The 24374-nt window shown below is 40.5% G+C and overlaps 2 protein-coding genes across 2 annotated transcripts; one reads left to right on the forward strand and one right to left on the reverse strand.

Annotated features, from left to right (window-relative positions):
• Positions 1-2651: 2651 nt before the first annotated feature.
• On the forward strand, positions 2652-13602 carry cdhr5a (cadherin-related family member 5a). The gene is made up of 14 exons (XM_029498525.1): positions 2652-2742; positions 4287-4459; positions 5433-5492; positions 5583-5672; positions 5753-5839; positions 7490-7594; positions 7677-7862; positions 8594-8684; positions 9235-9332; positions 9479-9685; positions 10031-10144; positions 10257-10323; positions 10647-10807; positions 11838-13602. The coding sequence occupies exons 1-14, from the start codon at positions 2652-2654 to the stop codon at positions 12429-12431; spliced, it is 2124 nt and encodes a 707-aa protein (XP_029354385.1). The 3' UTR covers positions 12432-13602.
• A 1228-nt stretch (positions 13603-14830) lies between these two features.
• On the reverse strand, positions 14831-24086 carry ctsd (cathepsin D). Its single transcript, XM_029497706.1, has 9 exons — positions 23914-24086; positions 21499-21655; positions 19877-20000; positions 19645-19763; positions 19340-19539; positions 17664-17786; positions 16120-16264; positions 15653-15751; positions 14831-15361 (listed from the first exon to the last, which is right to left on the reverse strand). The coding sequence occupies exons 1-9, from the start codon at positions 23976-23978 to the stop codon at positions 15200-15202; spliced, it is 1194 nt and encodes a 397-aa protein (XP_029353566.1). The 5' UTR covers positions 23979-24086; the 3' UTR covers positions 14831-15199.
• Positions 24087-24374: the final 288 nt, after the last annotated feature.

The following is a 24374-nucleotide window of genomic DNA, read 5'->3' on the forward strand; positions in this document are numbered from 1 at the left end:
AAAAGATCTGTGTGTGTGCTTTGAGCGTGTCTGTCTATGAGGAAGTTGTGTCTTTCACACAAATGGCAAAAATAAATCACCCACTGTTACAGCCAAGCATCATCTCTAGAGTCAAACACTGAAGGCGTTAAGTTTTCAAATTCGGTCTATTTTTATGTTCATGTGACACATGAAAAAATAGAGTTAATTTAAAAGGCAGTGATTTTAAGGTGCAGTGGAAAATACGTTTTCAGCAACAGAACATGATAATTAGACTTGACTTTGTAAAGTTAAACATCAAACTGATTCACAAAATAAGCACTAGTTATGGATAATTATGTTACTTGCACAATAATAATATTCCAATAATATAATCAAAATGCACTGTGCAGCGTTGGATTAATATTATTATTCTTCAGATACTTTAAGTACATTTTGGTGAGAACACATTTATGTGTTGATATAACATTTTTAATGCCTTTTTTTTTTTTTTTTTTCGTTGTGTTTCACTATTTTTTGAGGACCAGAGCAGCTTTTCCACCTCTGGTTCATTTTAATATATTAAGCTTAGAGCTTAAGCTTGGGGGTCAGCACTGCCTTCTAAATGATGAATTGATTTATAATTCAGTCTTCACAGTCATCCCAGTCCCAATCAAAAAAAATTTACTGTAAACAGACATGGAACAATTGTCCCATCAAACCACGAGGCTCAGAGCAGCAGCTTTTCCCCTCTCTGCTTCAGGAGGAACAAGAATGCTACTAAGTAGGTCTCTAATGAGATTAGCTTCTCTGCTGAACCACCGACCACAAGTTACAGCTACGTCAGCAACGCTGCACAAATTATTATATAAAACGGGATAATGAAAAACCCAAGATTTTGCATCACAAACATACTAAACTCAAACAAATCAAAAGCCAAAAAAGTCAAGATCAAAATCTTCACAACACAGAAACAGAGCCAAGGAAAATAATAAAAACTGAATGAAAAACTTTACAGATTGAAATGAGGTGGAACAGGCACTTACATGTTCGGCTGAATTATTCTGTAATATGATATCTTTGTGATAGTTTGGGTCTTTGTCAATGATTGCAGCTTTTGCTGGTGTGAACTTGGGCCAGCTGACAGTTCCTACTCTGAGGAGCTGTGGCTCCTCCTGATGGTCGGAGCAGAACACGACACAGCGGAACGTCTCGCCACCATCACGGACACACTGAGCTGTTGGGAGTAGAAGCCTCCTGCTGAGCCTCAGTGTGTCACAGTCGATCAGTGTTTATTGGTGTTAGTGTTGGTGAGCGAGTCAGGAGCATCTCTGCATAGAAACATAATATATGAGCTTCATGTCAGATCATGACACTGTGAGCTTGTTGTTCCCACACAGAGGGGGTTGGGAATGGTGGGGCATTGGTGTGCGTGCGTGTGTGTCTGTGAGCACTGACAGCATTTAATGCAATATATTACAGCCTGGTGTGCACACAGTGGTGCCTTGTCCACATGTGAAGCCATCATTATGTGTCCCAGTTTTTCAGTTTAAGTTTCCGTCATTATTATTGAGTGAGAGGAAACTTGTGACATGCTTTTAAAAAGTCCATTGTCTGTGTGTCTCCTTAACTAAAAGAAAAAACTGAAGTGACATTCAATGCATCTTCAATAAGTTGCAACCATCCCTGATCTGTGTTGTAACTCCCTCGAGGGTTGGGGCCAGCTGCAAAATTTTAATCTTTCTAGTTTTAACACAAAGATAAAATACTGGTTTGAGGCTCTTCAGCCCTATTTACGTTCATTTTTACGTGTAATTTAAGGTAGCTCTATGAAAATAGTCTCTGAACTCAGAACTGACTCACTCTCCTCTGTATTATCCACACATTCCTCTTTTTCATTATATATATTCCAGCTCCGGTCCTGGAGGGACACTGTCCTGCAGGTTTTAGATGTTTCCTGCTCCAACACACCTGATTCGAAGGATCAGCTCGTCATCAAGCTCTGCTGAGGTCTGATCAGGAGTTGCTCATTTGAATCACGTTGTTGGAGCAGGAAACATCTAAAACATACAGGCGAGTAGCTCTCCATGACTGGAGATGGAGACCTCTGTTCTAAATGATATTTGATTAGTTGGAAAGTGGAAAGATGTCTGTATGGGAGTTAATACATACAATAAATGGAGCCTCATACAATAGTTTCAGCCAAGAAATGTAAAGTGAAAAGTGCAGTGAAGTGAAAAAGACCTAAACCAGATCAGTATTTGCTGTGGCCCCCGAACTGACAGAATAAGTTTGGGATCCACCAGATGCCTTCTGATGATGCAGATAAGAGACGGACTCATCGGTCCGTAGGTCTGATTAACCTGAACAGTTTTTAGATATGTGAGAAATGTTCCCAGATGCCAACATTCCTCTGCTGACTTGCTCCCAGAATGCATCAGGGCCACCAATACAGAGTGGCCCGTCCAGCTCAAACAGATGCAACTATTTTAGTGGGAGGCTGCGAGTCCTCTGCTGGCAGGCGCTTAATGCAATATCTGCCCGTAAGATGAAGTCACAAACATTGCAACTGTAGTCGACTCCCACTTGCCGGGCAGCACAGACAAGGCATTATGTGGACGAGTACCAGCTGGTACCACGGGCTCCTCATCCTCCTCGGGACTTCATCTTGCTGGTGCCTCTGAAATCAGGACATGGAACTGAAATGGGAGAGCAAACCTGTGAATGGTCTCCTGGGATGCATTGTCGTCGTCTGCTTTTGTACAATTTGTGCGGCTCAAAGACGTGAGTAGGACTCTGATTTCTGCCCAGGGCAGGAAGGGAGCGATGGATGTTGATGAGACTGCAGAGTGTTAGAGAGGTAGTTAGTGTTTTTAAAGCAGTGGTACCCAACCTAACGGCTTGTGGGCCTTTAAAATTAAAGTATGTTTACTATTAAACTGCACTGTTAAAGCTAAACAACAACAACAACAGCACAGATTAATAATAATGTCAAGCAGCTTTTTTTCCTGAATTATTTAATATGTATGATGTTCAGAGGCCTAAAGAAGTGAAAGTATCTCATCTCACTATCAATTCTTCCATCTTCATTCGGTGGTCACTCAGATTCAGTTGCACCTCTCCAGGTACTGACCCCAGAATGGGGAGAAATAAAAAATCTTTATTTATGTTTACCCATGACGGTGGCGAGTTGAAGCGCAGCATCAAAAGCGACAGAATGTGAACTGACAGGCATTCATTTTTCATCAGGTCCACCTGTCGGGTTGTTGACTTGAATTTCGCTCCATGCTTTAATGTTGTGCTCATAGTTAGTGATGGTGTTGTGGGCTGCTTTATATCCAGAGGTCTTCCTGATATTTATCCACAAACATTCAGCACTAAATGTGGCTCAAAATGGTTCGTATAAAGCAAGCTTTGTGCGATGCTTAGTTGTAACTCATGGGTCCTCCACACTTGTCCTACAGTGTTTAGCTTCTTAGTCTGTCACACTGCAGCCTATTTGCGTTTGAGACAAAAATCAGGGAGTCCATATGTTTGCCTTGTTTTGTGTCTTGTTTCTTCATACTGATGCCTCTTTTAATGCAAACTAGGAAACTTTAGCTTTTGTTTAGAGGTCAAAAAGACCTGATTTGGCCCACAGGCACTGATTTGTGAAAGCTTGTTTTTTTTTTTTCCTTCAAATATTGCCAGTGTGGATAGTTGGAAAAGACATGCGGTTGTGTCCCTTTGTTTATTTTTACTCCTTTGCGCCTCAGTTTGTTCTACGTCATACCATTTGTGTGTCTTTGTGGTCTTTTTGCATATTTTCTTATGCTATTTAGATTTTACTTTGCATCACTTTGTGCAACTTCCTGATTTTCTGTCTGTCACATAGAGGCAAGCTAACTTTCCAGCCATTTCCTATATATGAGCTAAGCTAAGCTAAAAGGATGATAGCAGTGGCCTACCATTTAGTCTGAGGCTTCTCATTAACATCTGAGTAGAAAGTGAAAGGAAATGTTCAAAATGTTTTTATTTTTAGCATTTTAATTTTACAAAATGTTTCTGTCACATTTTGTAACTTGTGGATTTAAGCACAAAGTACAATTTCAGTGTAGTTTTAGTTTTCACTCTCAGGCAAAGATCCGTCAGCCAATCAGAAAAAAAATCTCTCCTCTGAGTGGCTGAATGTTTTCTGAGTGATCCAATAAAAAATATAGCAGGTTTCTCGTCAAATCAAAACGCTTAATCCAGTTCTCGTGAATCATCTACTTAATGTTTGAAGCTTGCGCTTTATGTTACTTTGCCTTACCCATCTGGTTTACCTGACTTTGTCTTGCCTCCCTCAGTTTGCACGGTGCCTCCTGGTCCTGTGACAGTCCCAGAAAACAACACGGCTGATGTCCAGGTGGTTCAGATCCGTGCCGGTGGTGACGTGACACTGGCAGTCAAAGTGAACCCTCAGGAGCTGTTCTACCTGAGGGGGAATGCCCTGATGCTGAAGAAAGGCCTCGACTATGAGGTGATTTACATTTATCACGTGGAATTGTAATAATGTCCAAACAGCAAAAACAGATGGTCTTAATATTCCTGATTTCAGGCCAGTGGCTTTATAATGATGCCGGGGGAGGTGGACACAACTTCGAAAAAACATGATTTATGATGGACATAAAACCAAAATATGGACTCCAACATCTGCAATTACCGCAGCATTATTCTCCTTCACTTATTATACTTTTGTCTAGGGATGCATTTATTTTTTCAGTTTTGTAACAAGGCATATTTTGATAACCCTTTTTGCCAGGGTTCAGGTTGTTTTTATCCTACAGCAGAAGTACAGAGAGCAATGAATCTTCTTTAGCCACCACAGCTAACAGCCACAGCTTAGTTAGCTGGTTATGTTTAGGAGAGTTGTGTTCAAACATAAATAATAATAATAATAATAATAATAATATGTAGTGGTTCTCTAACAACATTAATTCTTAATATCACATGGGAAATGAACACTGCTATTTTTGTTATATTCCTGTGTTTTGAGGAGCGATTCATCCACCCCAGCCTGCTCCCGGACACAGACTGGAAATAAAGATGATGTAGCGTCTAGGATTCTGCCAGCAAAGCCACTTTGAATCTCAGAGTGAACTACTCCAGCAGTTCGAACAAAGACTGACTGGTGAATCAAAGGCTGTGCCTTTTCCCCCCAATTCCCTCTTCACGACAACCGTTCAGGTAGAAGGTCTGCATTACTGCTGATGGTGACTGATCGGTCTGTCGAGTTTACCCTCACTCATGAGCAAGATCCTGGGATGTTGGTGCTGACCCTTCTGCAGTTGTAGATATAATTAGATTTGATTGCATCCTCTGTATGTGTAGACAGGATACACCAACTAATGGTGAAAAAGCCCACAGGGGGCCATTAGTCTTCATCAGGACTGGTGTTCAGACCCTCAGTCTGCAGCCGCTAATGTGGCTCATGTTTTCTTTTTATCTTTTAGTCATTGCCCAGTGCAACTCTGGTGGTGTGGGTGCAGTGCAGCAGAGCTGGCTCCAGATCTGTGAGTAAAGCCACAACACACAAAACGCATGAAAACCCATAAAGACACACAACAAAATATTTCTCTCTTAATTGCTTTTCTCTCTCCCAGGTGAACGAGTCTGTCGAGGTCCTGGTTGAGAATGTGAACGATAACCCACCAAACTTTGCACAAAGCCACTACATACTAGAAGTGAATGAGGTGAGGTCGCACACTCACCCTGATTTATATTTGGTCTCGCTCTGGACACAACGTTGACTCTTGACTCTTGTTTCCTGCAGCTCACGCCGATCAACTCCAGCATTGGGCTGGTCGAAGCTACAGACATAGACTCTGAGCCGCTGTTCTATCGGCTGGAGTCTGCAACAGTAAGTTTCTACTGTGTTGAATTAGTGAGTGGACCCTGGTTTTATTCAGAGCGAGCACAGGTTAGCTTGGCAAGTCAAACTGCACTTTATGTTGGTTTTGTGCATGAATCAGTTAGTAGTAACCAGTGATGGGAAAAGCTGCGTTGGGCGAAAAAAAAAAAAAGTGTTCCTTTTATAGCTAACAGGTAATCTAATTAATCACTGTTTCCATCATAACAAGTCAAGAGGAAGCAAAACACAAGTCTCTTTTTTCTCGATTCCCAAGGAAGAGCCATCTCAGAGCTGCTGCAGTGAAAAATGGTGAAAAAGTAGCAAAGGTGTCGAGGATTTCACAGCCAACATAACAAACTAACCAACTAAGGTTTGTAATCTAACCTGACAAAAGAAAAGAGAAAAATAAAGGCAAACTTACCTCCCCAGCAAAAACAAGAGAATTCGCTTATCTGGGGTCGGGTCGGGGGCGGCAGTAAGAAACACAAATAACTTCCTTTCCCTGCAGCTTCTAGGACTATTGTAACATGGATAAATAACAATAATAATAATAATAATAATAATAATACACTACACATGTAGTTGTGCAGAGAACCAGTTGGTTAATGCATGGTCCAGAGTTAGGGGCATCCAGCTCAGGAGAACTTCCCTTTTAAAGTGGAGAGCCAGCCATCTATAGCCAATCACACCTCTGCACCTGAAACGGGAAATGAAAAACACCCATACGCACGCACACATACACACAATGCAAAGCACTGATGACCCCAGGGTCATAATAAATTTAACTTATTAAACTGTTAAACAGCATATCTTTTCACCTGTGAGGGTTTTGAATTTCTGTTTGTTTGGTTTGTTCATATATATTTTCTATTAAAAAATGTAAGACAACCTTACTTTCCCTGGTAAGTAGTCACAATTTTAATGCTGGAACTCATCTGCTAACTTAGTTACTTTTTGAGAGAAGTAACTATAACTATTTACTTTTCTAAAGAAACAGTCCCAACACTGCTGGCAATCGTTGGTACTTTTAATTAGGAATTGTGGGAACAGCTGGAAATTTAAGAGTAAAGAAAAACGTATTATTCGCTTTGGGTAAAACAGCAACAATCGTTTGTTATTTCAGAATTATTATTAAGACTAAACAGTGAGATGTCTTAAAATTATATTACAGTTAAAAATACCTTATTCTGATTACAAGAATGAAAATAAGAATTATCTTAGAGTGAGCAAATGGCCCAGCTTTTACAGTCTAGAAGGACAATCCACCATGTGAACGTACAGCCCACTGAGGTTGGCCAGGACACACCGAAAGTTAGTAGGATCGCCATCAAAGAGACATTTTTATTCAGTATCTAAATACCGTTATAAAAACATACTTAGACTAAACAAGGCATCTCAGTCACAATTTCATATTTTATTTTATTGTGATGTATTTTAGCCCATTTCAATTTATGCTGGAATTTTATCAATTTATTGAAGTGAAACTTTTTCCTTTTTTATTTCTCATGCAAAAGACTCTTATTATTATTATTATTATTATTATTATTATTATTATTATTAGTAGTAGTAGTAGTAGTAGTAGTAGTAGTAGTAGTAGCAGTAGTAGCAGTAGCAGTAATAATAAAATACACATTTTTTTTTTTCTGTCTGCCAATCCAGGATAAATATTTCCGCCTGGAGAACATCAACCGGCCAAAGATCCTTGTGAAAAGTATCCTAGACTACGATGTGGTTCAGAAGATCTCACTGATCTTACATGTGCAGGTACAGTAACCATGGAAACATAAAAGGAGGTAGGTGCCCTCTCTCTGTGATCTCTGACCAATGAAACGTCTCCCATCCCCAGGACACATTCAATGGCTCAGCTTCCAATGAGCCATTCTTCACCTCTGTGGCCACTATTACGGTTCATGTGAAGGATGTTGATAACCGGCCGCCGTGGTTTCAGCCGTGTCTGAGGACGAACTTAGGAATCGCCAAACTGTGTGTGAGCAGCGGCTACAGAGGCAAAGTCAACCTGACAGAGAAAGAGGTCTGTCTGTAGAGTGAAATCAAAGTGGAAGAACCTGCATTTTATCCAATGGCCATTAGGTCATATGAAAAGAGATCAGATTTAATTGAAGTCTATGTGAAAATGTTCCATTCTTTACTTCATTTATTAGCTCATTTAACATTTTCCCGATGAGTTCATGTTCTCAGTCTCTAGTCCTCTTCAGTACAGCATGATCTAATTTTTAAAAAATGATTTAGAGGAAAATAGACATAAAGAAATGGATGTATTGTGGGCGTGGCTACACTATAATTGACAGGCTGTATCACACAGTCAAGATAGAGTACAGAGCAGGTCAGATCCTCAACTCCACCTTTGCTTCTATATATATATATTTTTTTTTTTTTTTTTTTTGGCCTCCAAAATGAACATATAGAAGGACAAATGACAAGTTGGAGGTTTCAGAACTGTAGCTCACTAACCAGTAGCTGATATCACCGTGAGATGACACTTGAGTGAGGCAAGATTCATACAGGAAATAGGTGACAGGAGCAGTGAGGTGTCACCACAAGCCTCTCCAAACGCTTTGGTGCTGATAACGTGATAATAAATGATGTACATCCCTTACATATGACTTTACAGAAGGGTATTCTATCACATGCAGAAAGTTCAGCAAGTTGTTGCTATTACAGGACCGGCTGATTGTCTGACTGTGAAGTGTTGAAGTGTAAATGAGTCTGAATATCAGGTGGTGTGCTGCATTTAATCCACAGGAAGGGCCATTAGCTCTGGAGCCTGGGCCTGTATTTGCCAGGGATGGAGACAAGAACCGGAGTGAGCAGATCAGCTACAGGATCCTGCGAGGTTTGAGATTTGATATCCTTTTCTCCTCTTATTTTTCATTTGATGAGTGCACAACAGATTCAACAGTGGCACCAGTATCCAATGCTTTCTTAAGCTTTCCCAAATGGAGATTTATAAAATGCTAATTTGAAAAAGGCTAACTTTAAAGAATCTTGAAGAAACTGGCCACATTACTTTATTTTATGGGTTTCATCCAAAACTTGAACTTCTACCTCAAATGATGTCAATATCTGAATGGACAAATCAGGATGTTATAACAGCAATTTAATAAAAATCAAAATCACCGTCACGACTAGGAGCCAGATTATCTACCATATATCTATTTTAGACGTCTTGATAATTATTTGGAGGCTGTGAGTTATACTGAGAGGTGTTCCTAATATTCTTCCCACCATAACTAAGTAACTAAAATCACAGCCTCCTAAATGTTGAGTCGTCATCATCATAAACCCGTAAGATGCTGTACCACTAACTGGCATCAGACTAGTTTTGGTTATGTGCTTCTAATAAATAGAGTTAAACTTAAATTAGTGCTTTTTTTCATCCTCAGGAAATGAAGGAAACATTTTCCAGATTGATGAGGAAACAGGAAATATCACCATGGCTAAAGCTGCTGACATCGTCGGCCCGATCACGCTCACTGTCCTGGTAACAGACTAGATTTTTGAATACTGTCCATCGTCCTGCAGACGATTTGAACTGAAATGAGTTCTTGGTGATTTAAGATGCATCATCATTATCAACTTGGATGTATCTTTGGACTCACACACCTTTTGATCTCTCTTGGCCTAAAGGCATCTCAGGTGACCAACAGGGATCAGTTTGCCGTGACTCAGGTGACCATCGAGGTGATGAAGAAGAGCAGGAACCCTCCTCGGTTTGAGAAGGAGAGATATGAAGGGTTCATCTACAGCAACTCTGTCCCTGAGAGCATGATCCTCCGAGACCGAACCACCACCAGGCCCTTTAGAGTCCGAGCCCGGGACGAGGACTTTGCCACTGTGAGTGCTTTGGGTTAAAGCTCCCAAATTATTTGGCTTAAAAAAAAAACAAACAAAAAGGCACCGCAGTTCAATTTCACCAGTCAACTAATATTTTCACTTTCAGGTGGTAGTTGAAGCTGTTGGTTGGTGAAAATATCAGCATTGTCAGCAGCACAGGCCACAAAAATGGCTCTAAACAAGATGGATTTTCTTATTGATTAGTGGCTCAAATCAGCAATGTGAATCTGATACATTGGGGATGTCTAAATGGTGGCAAGGTTGGTGCCTGTTGCTGGGATAAAATGGAATACTCTCATTTTCCTTTAGTGTCTTTTTGTGTCTCTTTTTTTTTGTGTGTGTCAGGGTGTGAATCCAGATGTAAAATATGAGGTGCAGTACAGCAGCTACGTCAACGTCACCTCAGATGGTTTCATGGTCCTCAAGAGAATTGTGAAGACAGAGTCCTTTGCCCTTCAGGTGACAGAGGAGCAGCCAAATGTCATTTAGTGCTGAATAAATCCCCTTCTGCTCACTTTTACTGGCGCTCACTTCAGTTTCCCTGTTGTAAAAATTTTTTCACTGCCTGCAGCTGCGAGCGGTGGATACGGCCACCGGGGAGTTCGGCACAGCAGCGCTTTCTGTCCAGGTCATACCCGGTAAGTCCACCGGAGTCATGATGCTGACCTCTTGCCTCAGCAGATGATGAGCCTGCTTTGTCCATAACTAAACACAGACATCATCTACTGTCTACCACCGTCTGCATACAGCAAAACAAACCATTAGTTTGCATTTCTCACAAAACTAGATTGAAATGAAAACCAAACGTTAGGGAAGCATAGGCAGGATTCTCCATCCACATACCCACTATCATACAGATCCAAGAAAAGCTGCCAGTGTGGATTAATCTGATTTTCATAATTAATATCTACCTCGTTTTGCTTTATTTTGGGAAGAAGTCTCTGATCCCTCTTCTTTGCAGCCGTGGCCACGCCATCTCCTTCAAACATCGGCTATCGTCCAGGAGACATGGCCCTCCTGGGTCTGATCATGGCAGCTGTGCTGGTCCTCTGCCTCATCGTGATTGGTTTCTTGATTTCACGATTGAGGAAGGGAAATGGCAGTATGGACAAAATATGCGAGGTCAGTTGGATTTCTTGAAGCTTTGTCACTGAAAAAGTCCAAATTTCGCTCATCACATCAGACATTACATAACACAAACTTGGGTAAGGTTTTAAACAGGAGACAAGGTTTTGACTGGTGTTGGTGTTAGTTTTTTATGTTACATTGTAACATATGTTACACTTGTTCGCTTTCATGCTGAGAAGATGAATACTGTAGTCTTTAGTGTATTAACTACAGTATGGAGCAGGGGTCAGCAGCGTAGCTCAGTTTCAAGTTCAAAAAGAACTTTTTATTGGTATCACTATGATGTATAATTTTAAGTTTTTAAGTTACTTCCTGGAATTACTTTCATCTTTCCTTTTATAAATTATGTAGGTCATCAGACCAGAAAAAGCTCATTAAATTATATTAAGCAGTTGTATGTGGGGAGGGCAGTTGGCTACCCAAACCTTGCTTCATGTGGCTATTTAGCTTCGACTTATTGTCAGTGTCTGTTTGCTGCAGTAATATTATTTGTAGACACTGGCCAAACTTTTGCATCTGTAACTATATCATTGCATTAAAGCACAACAGAAAGTAGATTTTGTTTGATGCTCTATGGAGATGTGAAAATGAAAAGTTTGAAAAATGGAAAGAAATATTTTCAAGAACCTAAAATTGAAAACAATCTTTGAATGACTTTGTAAAGAAGCACAACACAGTGACTTTAGTGTGTAGAAAAGGGGCTTCCCTTTGAAGTTGTGAATGTCTCAGCCTGTATTCTCACTGTAACAAAGGAAACAAAGACATCGCCAAACTGTAATAACTCAGACGTCAGAGACAGACTCAGCTGTTTCATGCCTTCATGTGCAGCGCTCTTCCTGTGTGGATTCGATGAATATTTATCAGTTGAAATCCACAGAAGGGCTCTGTGTTTAAAACAGAACAAATGAACCTAGCTCAATCTGGGGAACCACGGTGGCATCTGTAACATTTGATAATGCCTCCATATCCTCCATGCTTCATTAACTGCTGTATAACTAATGAGAGGCCTCTCTCCTCCCTGTAGTGCCTGGGTCCCTGTTTGAAGTCTGACCAGCCCCGGACCGGCCACAGAGACTCCCTGCAGTACACCAACGACGGCTTCCAAAATGAGGGCGACCACAGTCGAGGGGGTGCCAGGCGCTGGAACAACGCTCTCCCCAGACGCAGCACCTTCCCTCAGGGCTGGAGCCGCGTCATTCCCCTGGAGAGACGGCGCCGCCACTGTTCCTCCTGTGGCATCTACACCAACCACGTCCCCAAGGGGAGCCCCTCAGTGAGATCAGCCAGGAGGAGCAGAGGAGATGGGGACGAGTATGGCATGAGGTCGATTCTGACCAAGCAGAGGAGGAAGGAGGGCCAGAAGACGGTGTGGTTCAAAGAGAGCGAGGACTCCTCGGACATTGAGGTGGAGATTATCCCAGACACTGTGGGCCGGGTGGAGGAGGAGACTGAGGAGGAGCTGGAGGTGGAGATGGAGGGGGTTGTCAGAGACCCAGCCGCCCCTCTGAGAGAGTCTGACAGTGGGCAGGACAGCCAGAGTACAGGGTCTAATGAGGAGATGCACAATGGAAACAGCAGCTCAGAAAAAGAAAAGGGAAGCCAGGACCAGGAGGGCTGACCGCAGAGGTCAGAGGTTGAACTCATGAGAGAAAACTGAGCAGAAGACTGTTCTCTTGCCTCTTTTTTTTTGGAGCCTGCAGCTCTCAGCACAGGTCTCAGCATCTTTGGATCATCTCAGAGGAAAATCTTAAGAATAGATTGAAAGATCACAAGGTTTTCATTTTCTGCTGTGAGTACCAGAGCAATGTCTGAGGTCATAACTTTACACAATATTTCAAAATAGATACTTGCCACAAGTGTTGGCCATCTATGTAGTATGGAAAGTTTTCTTATAACATTTACCACAAGGTGACTTATTTCCAGTTCTGTACATCTTGGGTCTTGTGTAGGTCACAGAAAACATAAAAAAAACAACGTTGAACCAAAAGGCCAAGGCGTGCAGTTTACTGTTGCTCTGCTTTGTAAAGAGGGATCATTCCAACACTTCTTGTGTGCTGAGTCCCACTTCTGGGTTGTATGTAGTGCCATCTTCTAGTTTGCCTTGTAACAACCGTTGACGTTTAGTTGCATGTTATTATGGCCTGGTGGTGGTTCACTCTCCAGAGGTTGGGAATCACAAACCTGGATAAATTGCTGGTATGTAAACATCTTAAATTATTCTTGGCCCATCATCTTATGTGTCCATATTTCTGTGAGTTTGGTGATAACTTCATCATAACTGACAGGAAGGAGGTCACATCTACAGCAACAAGAGCCCATTTGTAATTAACACTCATGGGAGCAAATCAATAAGAAAAATTACTTTGTCTGTTTCCAATAGGCACAGTTTATAAAGGTCAGTTGGCAATACTAATCTTAATCATGTAATTGTTGTATGTTACTGTAGTTACCTGTGGCTGAACAGCACAGCTTACTGTGTTGATTAGTCTTTTAAAGTTTTTTAGGGAAACTTGTTTCATTTTATTCTGAAATATGAATTTATTAAAAATACAGGCCAGGAGGTAGAGCGGGTCGTCTGCGAATCAGAGGGTCAGTGGTTTGGTTTCACCCAGCTCATCACTGTGTGAGAGCGTGGGTGTGTCTCGTAGAGGAGCCATATGAGGAGCAGTAGAAAGCTCTGTATGAATGTCTGAATGTAGATTCTGTTGTAAACAGCGTTTAAAAAACAAACAAACAAACAAACAAAAAAAAAAACGGTGCAGTGTCATGGTGCTGAGACTCGTATTCACTCATGCCTCATCCAGTGTTTTGGGCTGTGTCACCTTCTATTGAAGTCTGCCATATCTGCATAAAAAAATTACCTAATTAAAATGCTATCAGCGTGACCATGTTGCTGGTCTGACTGAAATTATTGGCTTTTAAATTAGTTGATGTGTCTGTTATTAACACTTGATGGAGCAGTATGAAACCGTGATGTGCCAAACTTTGAGTTTCAGATAAAGAATTTGTAGTTTGTTTAGAGTTTACAGCCCTTTGAGGTTAGTCTGATTCTGGGTAAGCTTCCGAGTTGGTAAAAATTTAAGCTGTATATAAAGTTATTTAAATTAACTAAAGTTATCAATAAGAATTGCCGTAGCTAAAAATGTTTAAATGTTTAATTGGAGCTTTTATTACATAAACATGATTCTAGTTAATGACTTACAGTTGTGCTATGACACTTTAATTTGTTAATTAACCTGTTGCAAAGGATTTCTTATTAGAAAGTAGTAATAATGCATTGTTGAATTTACATTATTTTTGAACTTCCTGTCAGATATTTAATTTGCTTGAGCCAAAAAGAGGCTCTCATTTGTTTCTTGTCTGTTTTATTGGTGGTTTCTCAGTTTAAGTTCCAGGAATCTAACTTCACTGTAGCAAAGATTGCAATCAGAGTTGCTACATAAAATAACACATCCTGTTGCTTTGCCTTAAGCCACATCAAGACAACAAAAAACAGAACCCACTGACTGATTTTCCTGTGCTGAGGCTAGGTGCTGTAGAGCTGTAATGGTTTGTCTCTGCATGCACTTTACTAAATTGAACCAGTGGTGTCTGAATTTCATGGAGCAACGTGCAAAGAGAAACAAAACTTTACCTACTGAATACTAAACACTTGAAAGAACTTTTTTTTATGAGGATTGTATTTTATTGAACATGGCTAAATCTATGGTTAATGTATAGTTGACTTTTTGTACACTGATTTTTGTCAGGGAATAATAAAGTTGAATCTAGGGAGGTCATCGGTTGTAAGTTAATATTTTATGCAATAGGATTCACAAGACATGAATAAGTTTCAGGGTGACACAATGAATTGCTTTCTCACCGTTGAGATTGATTTCACTCATGGGACTGGAAGCAGGTGGATTTCAAGTTGATAAATTGATGAGTATGTACATTTTACAGCCCCTAACTATGTGAAAGTAACTGTTGCTCAACAAGGATCTATCTATTAGAGCTACATGACTCAGTGGACCCAGATTATCTTTTAAAAACTTTATTGACGCCAATCACATTTGGATACATCACAAATTCAGTAGTAGAGGATAAACTTACCCCTAAAATTGAAATTAAAATGTGTTTAAAAGGAATTCCTCATAAAAAAAAAAATAATAAAATTGAATTACCTAAGTTTGAAAAGGGCAGTACTAATACAGTCACTGTATCGGTACTGCCTAGCCTAGCCACTCTCCAGTCTGGTTCATCCAAACTGCTGGAAATCAGTGCATTAATGCTATACATAAAGTCTATTGCTAAATACCGTTTGATTGCAAAGCAACAGAAAACTTGCAGCTCAGTTTCATTCTCTTAAAATTCTTAGCTTTGAACGTGTAGCTTCATTGGATTTGCTTACTTGGACTTAGCAAAGCCCACCCTATTATTCTCCCGGTCAAACACAGTGTAGTACTGGCCAATGAATACATCTCCCAGAATCCACAGGGGCCCAGCTGGGGCAGGAATGTCCAGACCCATGAAGCCGCTCAGGCAAATGGTCTTTCCAGCCTGACTCTCCTGGATGAAATGGAGGGGAGAGACAAAGTTGCATTCACATTTCTGCGATAGGAAATCAATAATATGACACAGAGAGGAAAGACAAAAACAAGCAGTCTCCATGAGTCAGTGGGTAATCACCCCTCAGACATCACACCAGCCTCCTCCTGGCTTTTGCCAAAGCAAACAAAGCTGCACTTGTTTGGTTTGTTATGATGCAACACGCAGTCACAGTGTTGTATTGTTCCTCCTGGAGCCAGTTCTGTGTCGCCCCCTGCTGGATGACAAACAACATTTCTGGCTCAGGCTCACCTTGAGGACGTACTGCTCGCCGGTCAGACTGTAGCTCTGCCCGCCCAAAGTGAAGGTGATGATGGGCAGCGATGGGACCTTGTCACAGCTCACCATGTACTGAAACACAAGCAGCATTCACCTTCAATCCCACTGCAGCACTGATATCTTCTGTATGGTTTATAAATCTATCCTATCCAAATCTTCAAAGAGTAGTCACTAAAATAATATTGTAGCTAGGTGGCTATAACTTAACTATATAAATGATCACTAGGTAAAAATAAGCAGAGATGAGTAAAATGTTGGACAGAATTATTTGATTTTTAGCTTCTATCTAAATCATCTGGTCAGCCAAAGGCATTGAAACCAGTGTTGAGGTCAGCTTGCATCCTCTACAGCTACAATGAAATCATTTTCCAAAACCACCTGTAGTGCAAGACCTGTTCGTTCGCACAACATGGTGAGAAGATCCATTGTGTTTCTCTCACCTGTCCCTGAATGAGTGGAACAGCTCCGATGGCCTTCTGCAGGGCCTTGACCTCAGCGGAGGGGCCTGTGATCAGAGACGTCCCGGTGTCCACGATGGCCTCACAGCCACCCTTACACAGGGTCAGCTGGGTGCCCACTACCATCCTGGCACAAAAACAAAATGATGTTTCAGTTACAATGTGTACACTGCATACCATTTCATTATGCAAATTGGATTGAAGGGGCATACATGTTTAATTTTTTGTTTTTCAATTAAACTCATGGATGGCATTGTGTCTTGGGCCACTGAGCGTCACACACCTGTGATAATTAGTTTGCCAGGTGAGTCCAATAAAGTAAAACTACTTAAGGACGTTCCACATTGTTAAGCAGGCCACAGGTTTCAAGCAATATGGGAAAGAAGGGGGGGAGCAAAAAAAAAAAAAAAAAATCTGTTGCCAAAAAGTGCCCTGGACAAGGTATCAAAAGACATTTCACAAAAATGTAAGTGTGCTCATCACACTGAAGAGATTTGTTGCTGATTTAGAGCACAGACAGGTTAGTGCAGATAAGGCATGATGAAGGTTTCTGCCAGAAAAATGTATCACCATTACAAAGCAGCAAACAGGTATTTGAAGATGCCGGTGCCACTAGAGTCCTGCGAACCTCAAGGTGTAGGATCCTCCAGAGGCCTCCAGTTATGCATAAACCTACTATTCAGCCTAACAAATCCTCACAAGCAGAAATACACAGACTCATTTTCAAACGTTAACGTTAACTGATGAGATGGAGTAGTGGAAGGTTGGCAGAAGGCTACCATGTCCCACCAAGGAGGTGGCGGAGTCATGTTTTTGGGCCAGAATCATGGAGAGAGAGCTGGTCAGCCTCTTCAGAGGTCCCTGAAGCAGATCACATAGAGTTTTTGTCTGATCACCTTCTTCCATGGTACAAAAAGAAGAACTGTGCCTTCTGTGGCAAAAATCATCTTCATGCATGACAATGCACCATCTCATGCTGAAAATAATACCTCTGTCGTTGGGTGCTATGGGCATAAAAGGAGAGAAACTCGTGGTGTGGCCACCATCCTGCCCTGATCTCAACACTACTGAGAACCTGAGGAGCATACTCACACACCATTTTCAGTTCTTTACAAGTTCTGAAATATTTTGAAACTCTGCTGTGCATCATAATTTGGAACAGTGTGTCTTAACTTTTATTTTTTTGGAAAAAAAAAAAAAAATACTGTATCATTGGGAGGTTTGTTCAATAAAATTCAAATTATACTCTGACAGTTGACTAAAAATTTTAAAAATATAAATTTAAAACATTTGAAAAATATAATTTGCATAACCATTTGTAACACACTGTAGTACAATACAGAGGTTTGGAAATTTAACATTAAAGGATGCATATAAATTAGTCTTAGAGTTTCACCTTTATTACATTTGTTTACAAAAATCCAGAAAAAGGGCAAGCAGCACAAACGATAACTAGGTAAAATAATAAACATTTAATAAAAATGAGCTCAATGGTAAAACCACTGACATGATTTGCAAGCACTTACTTGTCCATGCGGATCTGCCAGTAGGCCTGGCGGGTGACGTTGACGTAACTGAAGTCACCTGTGTAGTATTTGGGGTCGGTTCCTCCCAGCAGCAGCTCACCACCTGGTGCAGTGTCTGGGTTCCTGAGGACAGAAAATATGGTGTCAAGGTTGTTCAAGTGAGTTCAAATCATTTGCTCAGTTCGAGGTCCTAACAATCAGAACTTCTGTGTTGCCCTGTTACCTGCAAAAGATGCTAAAATGCAGCAGTGAGCCGCACAGTAACATACAGGGGGGGAAAAAAAAAAAAAAAAAAAAAAAAAAAAGTGCAGTTTTGTAGATGAATGTTAATTTTGAAATGTACCCGTTGAAAGGTTTTGTAAAGTAGATTTTAGACAGTAATACAGCAGTCAACAACAATGTTATACATAAAAAAGTGGAGTAGTAACATCCTTATCAGAGAACAAAGACACACCCCCACCACTGTTTGTTTTGCGATAAGAGCTTCTCTTTGGGTTGTGGCTTTGTGTTTGTTACCCTCCTGTTAACTGTTGGGCCTCCTCTTGTTTATTGACAGACACTGGCCACATGCAGGCTGGCACAGTACAGTATGCAGCCATCAGGTGAATAGGACCAGCACACAAAATATTTATGTTGTTCTGAGACACCGGTGGTCTACAGCAGCGGTCCCCAACCTTTTTTGTGCCACGGACCGGTTTAATGTCAGACAATATTTCCACGGACCAGCCTTTAAGGTGTGGCATATAAATGCAACAAAATAAAATTATATGATCGGCATAAAAACTGTGCTATTTTCTAAATGTCATAATTTAGAGACCGCTGGTCTACAGTGACATCTAGACAGAGATGATCACTTGCAGAATCTTGAAGCTCATTGAAATTTGTGATTTTTGTAAAAAAAAAAAAAAAAAATCTCTTAAAATGTATATTAAAATGTAAATTGTATTTTTGCCCCCTCTACTTTTCCTCAACTTCAGCTGACTGCAATTATCTGCACATTGTTCCCATCTTCTATCATCAGCAGCCTAGACTGACACAAGCATCATTAACCTGCTTCAAAGGCTTGAACACTGTCTGACATTCAGCTCTACTGAACAAGCCTGACATCAAGTATGGCCAGCATTACCTTGTCAAGTTTCCTGTTCATTTTATTTGAATGTGCTGCTATTTATCACTGCAGGAAGATATTCAAATCACAAACAGAGGTCATCGTTTAGGATTAGTTTTCTCCTGTTCCCCTGCTTTAGAGACAAGTTATTATGAACCACATTTTTGAACCGCTCAGAAATTGACAGTGTTGCTTATTCCAGCTATTAGAGTAGACTACAAAAGACACCACCTTATTACCAGAAACACTGCAGTCCAGGAAAGAACAATCAGGAAGGAGGTTACAAAATAATGAAGGCTCACAACAAATAAGGGCAGTGGAAGAACCCATGGTTTGTTGCATTTTCACCTATACAGCAAGAAGTGCCTGGATTCGACTCTAAATTGTGTGAATGTGAACGTTCTTTTACTTTTATCTCTGTAAAGTCTATCTAGACTCGTGTAACATGGCTTCACACAATGTGAGCTGAGATAGGCAATATCAGCAAAACAGAAGCAGAATCTGTGATGATGGTTACACATAAGGTTTGCAGGTTTTTGCAGTGCAGATGTTCTATCTATAGTCCCACCTGTTTAGGTAGAAGGAGAATTGGTTCTTCTCCACCTTCTTCTGGCTGATGATGTTATCAAAGACTGGCGTCACCCCATCCACAGAGATTCGGGGGTAGGCCATGCCGAGGATCCCATCGAACTTGGCTGCGATGAAGGCGATGCCAGGCTGCTTGATGGCCTCTCCGAAAACCTGCTTTTCCACTTTTATGTCTCCAATCTAGTACAACAGGAATATCATAAAAATATCACATACAACTTAGAAACTTGTGTACAACTTCAGTTGATCATGACAGCACTGTATGTACGTGTGAGCCAAGCTTACTGAGCACGTGTCCTGGCTGAGGTAACCGGACAAACTACCAGATCCGTACTGGATGGCAAACGATGTGCCATTCTTCACATATGTGCTAGACTTGGCAGAATTATATTTGTGGTGAAGCACTGCAAAGACAGATGCGATATTCAAAGCATGCTAGACACTAAAATCTTTAGCAAAGAAAGTCTGCAAAATTTGTACATACAGGTACTGTGTGTTCAAATACAGTAGGACTTACAGCATGCGATGTCTAAGAGAGAGCAGTGAACCGAAGGAACCCACAGGTTGGAGGAACCTGTGTCAAACACCACACTGAAGGTCTGAGGAGGCGTACCCAGGGTAATGTCACCATAATACTGGGCCTGGTGTGAGAGAGAGAGAGAAAAAAAAAAACAAACAAACAACAAAAAAAAACAAACAAACAAATATACGATTATGAAAAAAAATTATAATAATAATTTAGCATAATGTTAAATGTCCATGGCTTCGTTGACTAAACCTTTTAAATCAGCTTCTAAAAAAAAAAAAAAAAATTCCACAGCCAATATCATGCACTGAGAAAAATACTTAGAATACTTTCTCATGGCTCCAAGAAAACTGGTCATTTCTGCCGCAGCAGATCAAATCTAATTTCATTTATATAGCACCAAATCAATTCAGTGAAATGTACTTTAGATATAGAGCAGGCATACACCAAACTCATCATAGAATTACATAAAGGGACCCAAGAAATCCCTCGATAAGCAAGCACTTGGTGACAGTGGCAAGGCAAAATGTACAGATGGAATGAAGGTTGAGGACTGATGTTACTAAAAACACATTACTAAATATCAACATAAGGTGAAATAAGAGAGGAAGCAATAAAAGCAGTGTTAAGATGAAAAATTATGATAACTAATAATTATTATTTGTGAAAACAGCATCAGCAGGGCCTGATTGTACAAAGTAAGTCACTACCCCTGTCAAACTGTTCTCTTGTCATAGCTGAGGAGGTCAAAGCTGCTACTTTCAGCAAATTTCATCAGGCCGAAAGTCATAGTCACGTCAATAAATCATGCTTTCTGTGAAAAATTGTAAAATATCTCTATCAATTAGAGAACTGAAGTACACGTGCTTCATGTGACTGAAGACGATGTTTCAAAATCTTCAATGCAAAGAATTTCCATCAAGTCATCCAGATCTCAAAGTAGTTCCCTGTTTTCAAAGCTAAAAGCAGAAGGTGAATGTCTTTGTGCTTGATTCAATCCAGAGGACGACAATATGACACTGTTAAAATTGTTTTGATTTGGTTTCGAAACCTGGACAAACAAAATAAAACATTTAACATATACGAGTGGATTTTGGGACACATTTGCCTCCAAAGGTGTTTTTCTTGGGGAAACTAAATGAGGCCAAATATTGATAAGCCCACCACTAATTTCATCTAAATGATCAACAGCAACCATCAGGTGAAGCTGAAAGATTTTTCTTCATGTAATCAAACATGATTACCGGGCTTATTGAAGATTAACAGGTCATTTACCCAATAGGTGCATTTACATGGAGAGCAAACAAAATTTCTGTTAGCTGACAAGGGTGACTCAGCTGATATACGCTAAAGGCTCCTCGTTATTCACAGCTATTTGGTTTCAGAGTTGTGGCTAACCTACATCAGTTTGCCTTTCAAAAACAGCAGATTGACTTGTCGTGACAGGCACACCTAATTTTCCTTTCAGCTGAGAGGATTTACAGAAGACAGCCACAACACAAGAGAACCTTTGTTGCGTCTCTCGCTCTGCTTGGCTTTTAGCTTCTACACAGTACATTAGGGGAAGTCAAGACTTCAGAGTTCACAGGCCAGTGGTTTGGAGAGACACTTACATCAAGGTAGTTCTTCAGGGTTTCTGGAGTGGGTGCATTACTGGAGGGGAAGCCAAAGTTGTACTTAAGGGAGTGCTTATTGGCCAACAGCTCCTCCACTCCTTTGCCTGAGTCTGTCAACTCACTTCTGATTGAGCGGAATTTCTTTAAGGGAATTCTGAACAGAAAGAGAAAAGGGATAAAGATGGTTAATCTGTAGCCCGTTTCATAAACCTCTTAAATCAGTGCACACACTTCAGATCTTTTAGTAATTAAAATAGCACTAAAAAAAAAAAAAAAAAAAAAAAAAAAGGTAGTAAAGCAGCAGTAATTCAGTCCAATCTTGATGCTGGTTTACTAAAATACCAACAGATACATACAGGCAACAGTTGACCTACTTCTGAGACCTTATCTGCACTGTTAGAGTGTGTTGCAATAAAAGTGCTACAGATGGCAATGCAGGTCACCAATACATTGCCCTTTAGTCAACAAAATCCCCAGTTTGTCATTATGTTAAAATCATTTGTAACAAGTTCAGCTAAGTTTACCACTAAAGAAATAGCATTAAGATAAGAGCAAATTTTGTATGAGAACTTTTCTCTACCCTGGAATCATAATGCTGATGCTTTTAACTTCATTGTCTACACAGTCTACCAGAAACCTGACTAGCACACCACCATGCTGCTGGTCTGTAGCTTGTAAAAATAATAAGGAAACGTGAGTAACCGCAAACTGAGAGGAAACTTTTTTTCTGCTTAACATGCTATAATCTGATGAATGAGAAACACTGCAGCTCATGGTCTTTACACCATCAACTCATCTGCCAGAGATTTTTAACTATTTGGTATTTAAAAGTAATAAAAAAAAAAAAAAAAAAAAAGAAAAATTAGATAAAGCTCATCAGAAATTAACCAATTACCCTAAAATAAGGTCTGAAAGTTTCTTACTTTTGCATGAAGTGAGAGCGGGTGGCATAATTTAAACTACTGATCAAAAAGCTGAGTGACTTCACTGTACAGTTGATAGTTGTCAGGATTGCTGAGATCCAATGGATGACAAATAATTTACACAAATACAGAGAGTCTCCAAAATGGTTTCAAAACATCCCTAAAGTCCTGAATTTTAGGTTTGACCGGTTGTGCGAGTGTGTTAAGAGGGTAACAGATCACGCCTTGTTTTTCTTGCATTGTCACTCATGAATATTTGAACTTATTACACTATATTGCACAGCGGCAAACCAAAGACATTTCACACTGCCCAGACCGACCCTTGCTTCTTTTGAGAGCTTAGACTCCTCTCTCTCTTCCTCACTTCAAAAGATTTTAAAGAACACTGATGTGAGAAATGGGCAACCTGCAGTACGCAAGTTTGTGACTCATCACTGTTCCCATTTAGCGCTGACACATTTAATGCGATAATGGATTTATACATCTCACTCTGCTAGCCTTCTCTAGTTCCAGCCTTTCGCTTTCCTGTAACACGAAACCACCTTTGTCCTGTTCACAGAGAAACTATAGTGCACTCAGCTTTGACGGCTGCATTGATACAACTGTTAATAACTTTAGCAACTTATCAAAGTTCAATTTATCACGCATGACAACCTTCATATTTTTCGCTGAGCTCTGTCTCACAGGGAAGGACAGACCCCTTCACAGAAGCAAAGAAATAACCATCTCATGAGTTGCAAAAAAAAAAAAAATAAATAAAGTTGCTGCTTTTATTCGACACACAGGTTGTACAGTGATTTGTTAGCTGTCTACCTGAATTACCATTAGGTCCAGGGTTCATGAGACGGAAGCAGCTCCAAGATAACCAACAATAAACAATAATGACAGTGGATCAGGCCACATGACTGAGGGTGGTGACTATGGTGTACAGTTATGACATCAAAATGTTACAGAATACCTGATGGCTTGTTTTAAAGGTGAGTTTCTGAAAATTTGCTGTATTAATTTCTATTTAAAGAAAAATCACCTTTTGAGCAGTAAAACAACACTTTGACCTCTAATACTCATTTATATATATATATAAAAAAAATAGACAAATCTCGTAACTAAACAACACAGAACATTTGACATTTTATTAAATCCATTACCTTCTGTCTTGCTATCTCTGCAGACTGCGAATGAATTAGTATGAATTAGTATGAGCGATATCTCACTGAAGATTAAAAATGTTTGTTTGCGTGCTGGCAGTGTGAGTTTGTGTCACAAGATCAGACAAAGAGATCACATGCACGGAGCACGGATAGATAAACCTGGATCACGCCAACATGGAGCTGAAGCGGCACTGAGCTCCCTACACGATCTCCGGTCTCCCGTTACCGGACAGTTAGGTAACGAGTTCACACCGTGACAGCTAGCACGAGCTGGCGCCGGCCGCGGAAACACAACTTGTGTTCAACTGCACTCGAGCACAACTCAGTGGGTCTCTTACCGGACCAGAGCGTCGCCGGTGGCCAGAGTGAGGACGGCGAAGGCCAGCAGGACTGAACTCCTCATTGTTGTTGTTGTTGTTGTTGTTGTTGTTGTTGTTGCTGTTGCAGCAGCCGTACGGTGACCAAGCAGTTGGAGGAGCTGCCGACCGACTACCGACTTTTATCAGCTGACAGCGTCACGTGAGCCTCAATCTGGCAGCCAGTGACGTCACTACCGGCGGATGCCCACGAGGACAGCTTTTTGCACAAAGCAGCAGCAGACGAAGTTTTCCCGTCGGGATCATCTTCCTGTGACACACAGCTGGTTACATCAGGGGTGATCTTTTCTGGTCCCGAATGAAAGACTACAGAATGTGCAAAATATATCGTAACCTTTCAATTGTACTGGAAAGGTGTATTTGCATATTTTAAGTATTTTATATTTTAAGTATCGTAAACACAACGTTGAATCAACTTGTTT

The sequence above is a fragment of the Echeneis naucrates genome, chromosome 3 (assembly GCF_900963305.1).
Source record: "Echeneis naucrates chromosome 3, fEcheNa1.1, whole genome shotgun sequence".
NCBI classification, from domain to species: Eukaryota; Metazoa; Chordata; class Actinopteri; order Carangiformes; family Echeneidae; genus Echeneis; species Echeneis naucrates.

Coding starts and splice junctions, on each gene's coding strand:
- ctsd (XM_029497706.1), bottom strand. CDS start 23,978: ATGAGGAGTTCAGTCCTGCTGGCCTTCGCCGTCCTCACTCTGGCCACC. Junction 21,656..23,913: donor ACCGGCGACGCTCTGGTCCG/GTAAGAGACCCA, acceptor CTTTCTGTTCAG/AATTCCCTTAAAGAAATTCC. Junction 19,540..19,644: donor TCAGCCAGGACACGTGCTCA/GTAAGCTTGGCT, acceptor CTGTTGTACTAG/ATTGGAGACATAAAAGTGGA.
- cdhr5a (XM_029498525.1), top strand. CDS start 2,652: ATGGAACTGAAATGGGAGAGCAAACCTGTGAATGGTCTCCTGGGATGC. Junction 7,595..7,676: donor CACTGATCTTACATGTGCAG/GTACAGTAACCA, acceptor TCCCATCCCCAG/GACACATTCAATGGCTCAGC. Junction 10,324..10,646: donor TTCTGTCCAGGTCATACCCG/GTAAGTCCACCG, acceptor TCTTCTTTGCAG/CCGTGGCCACGCCATCTCCT.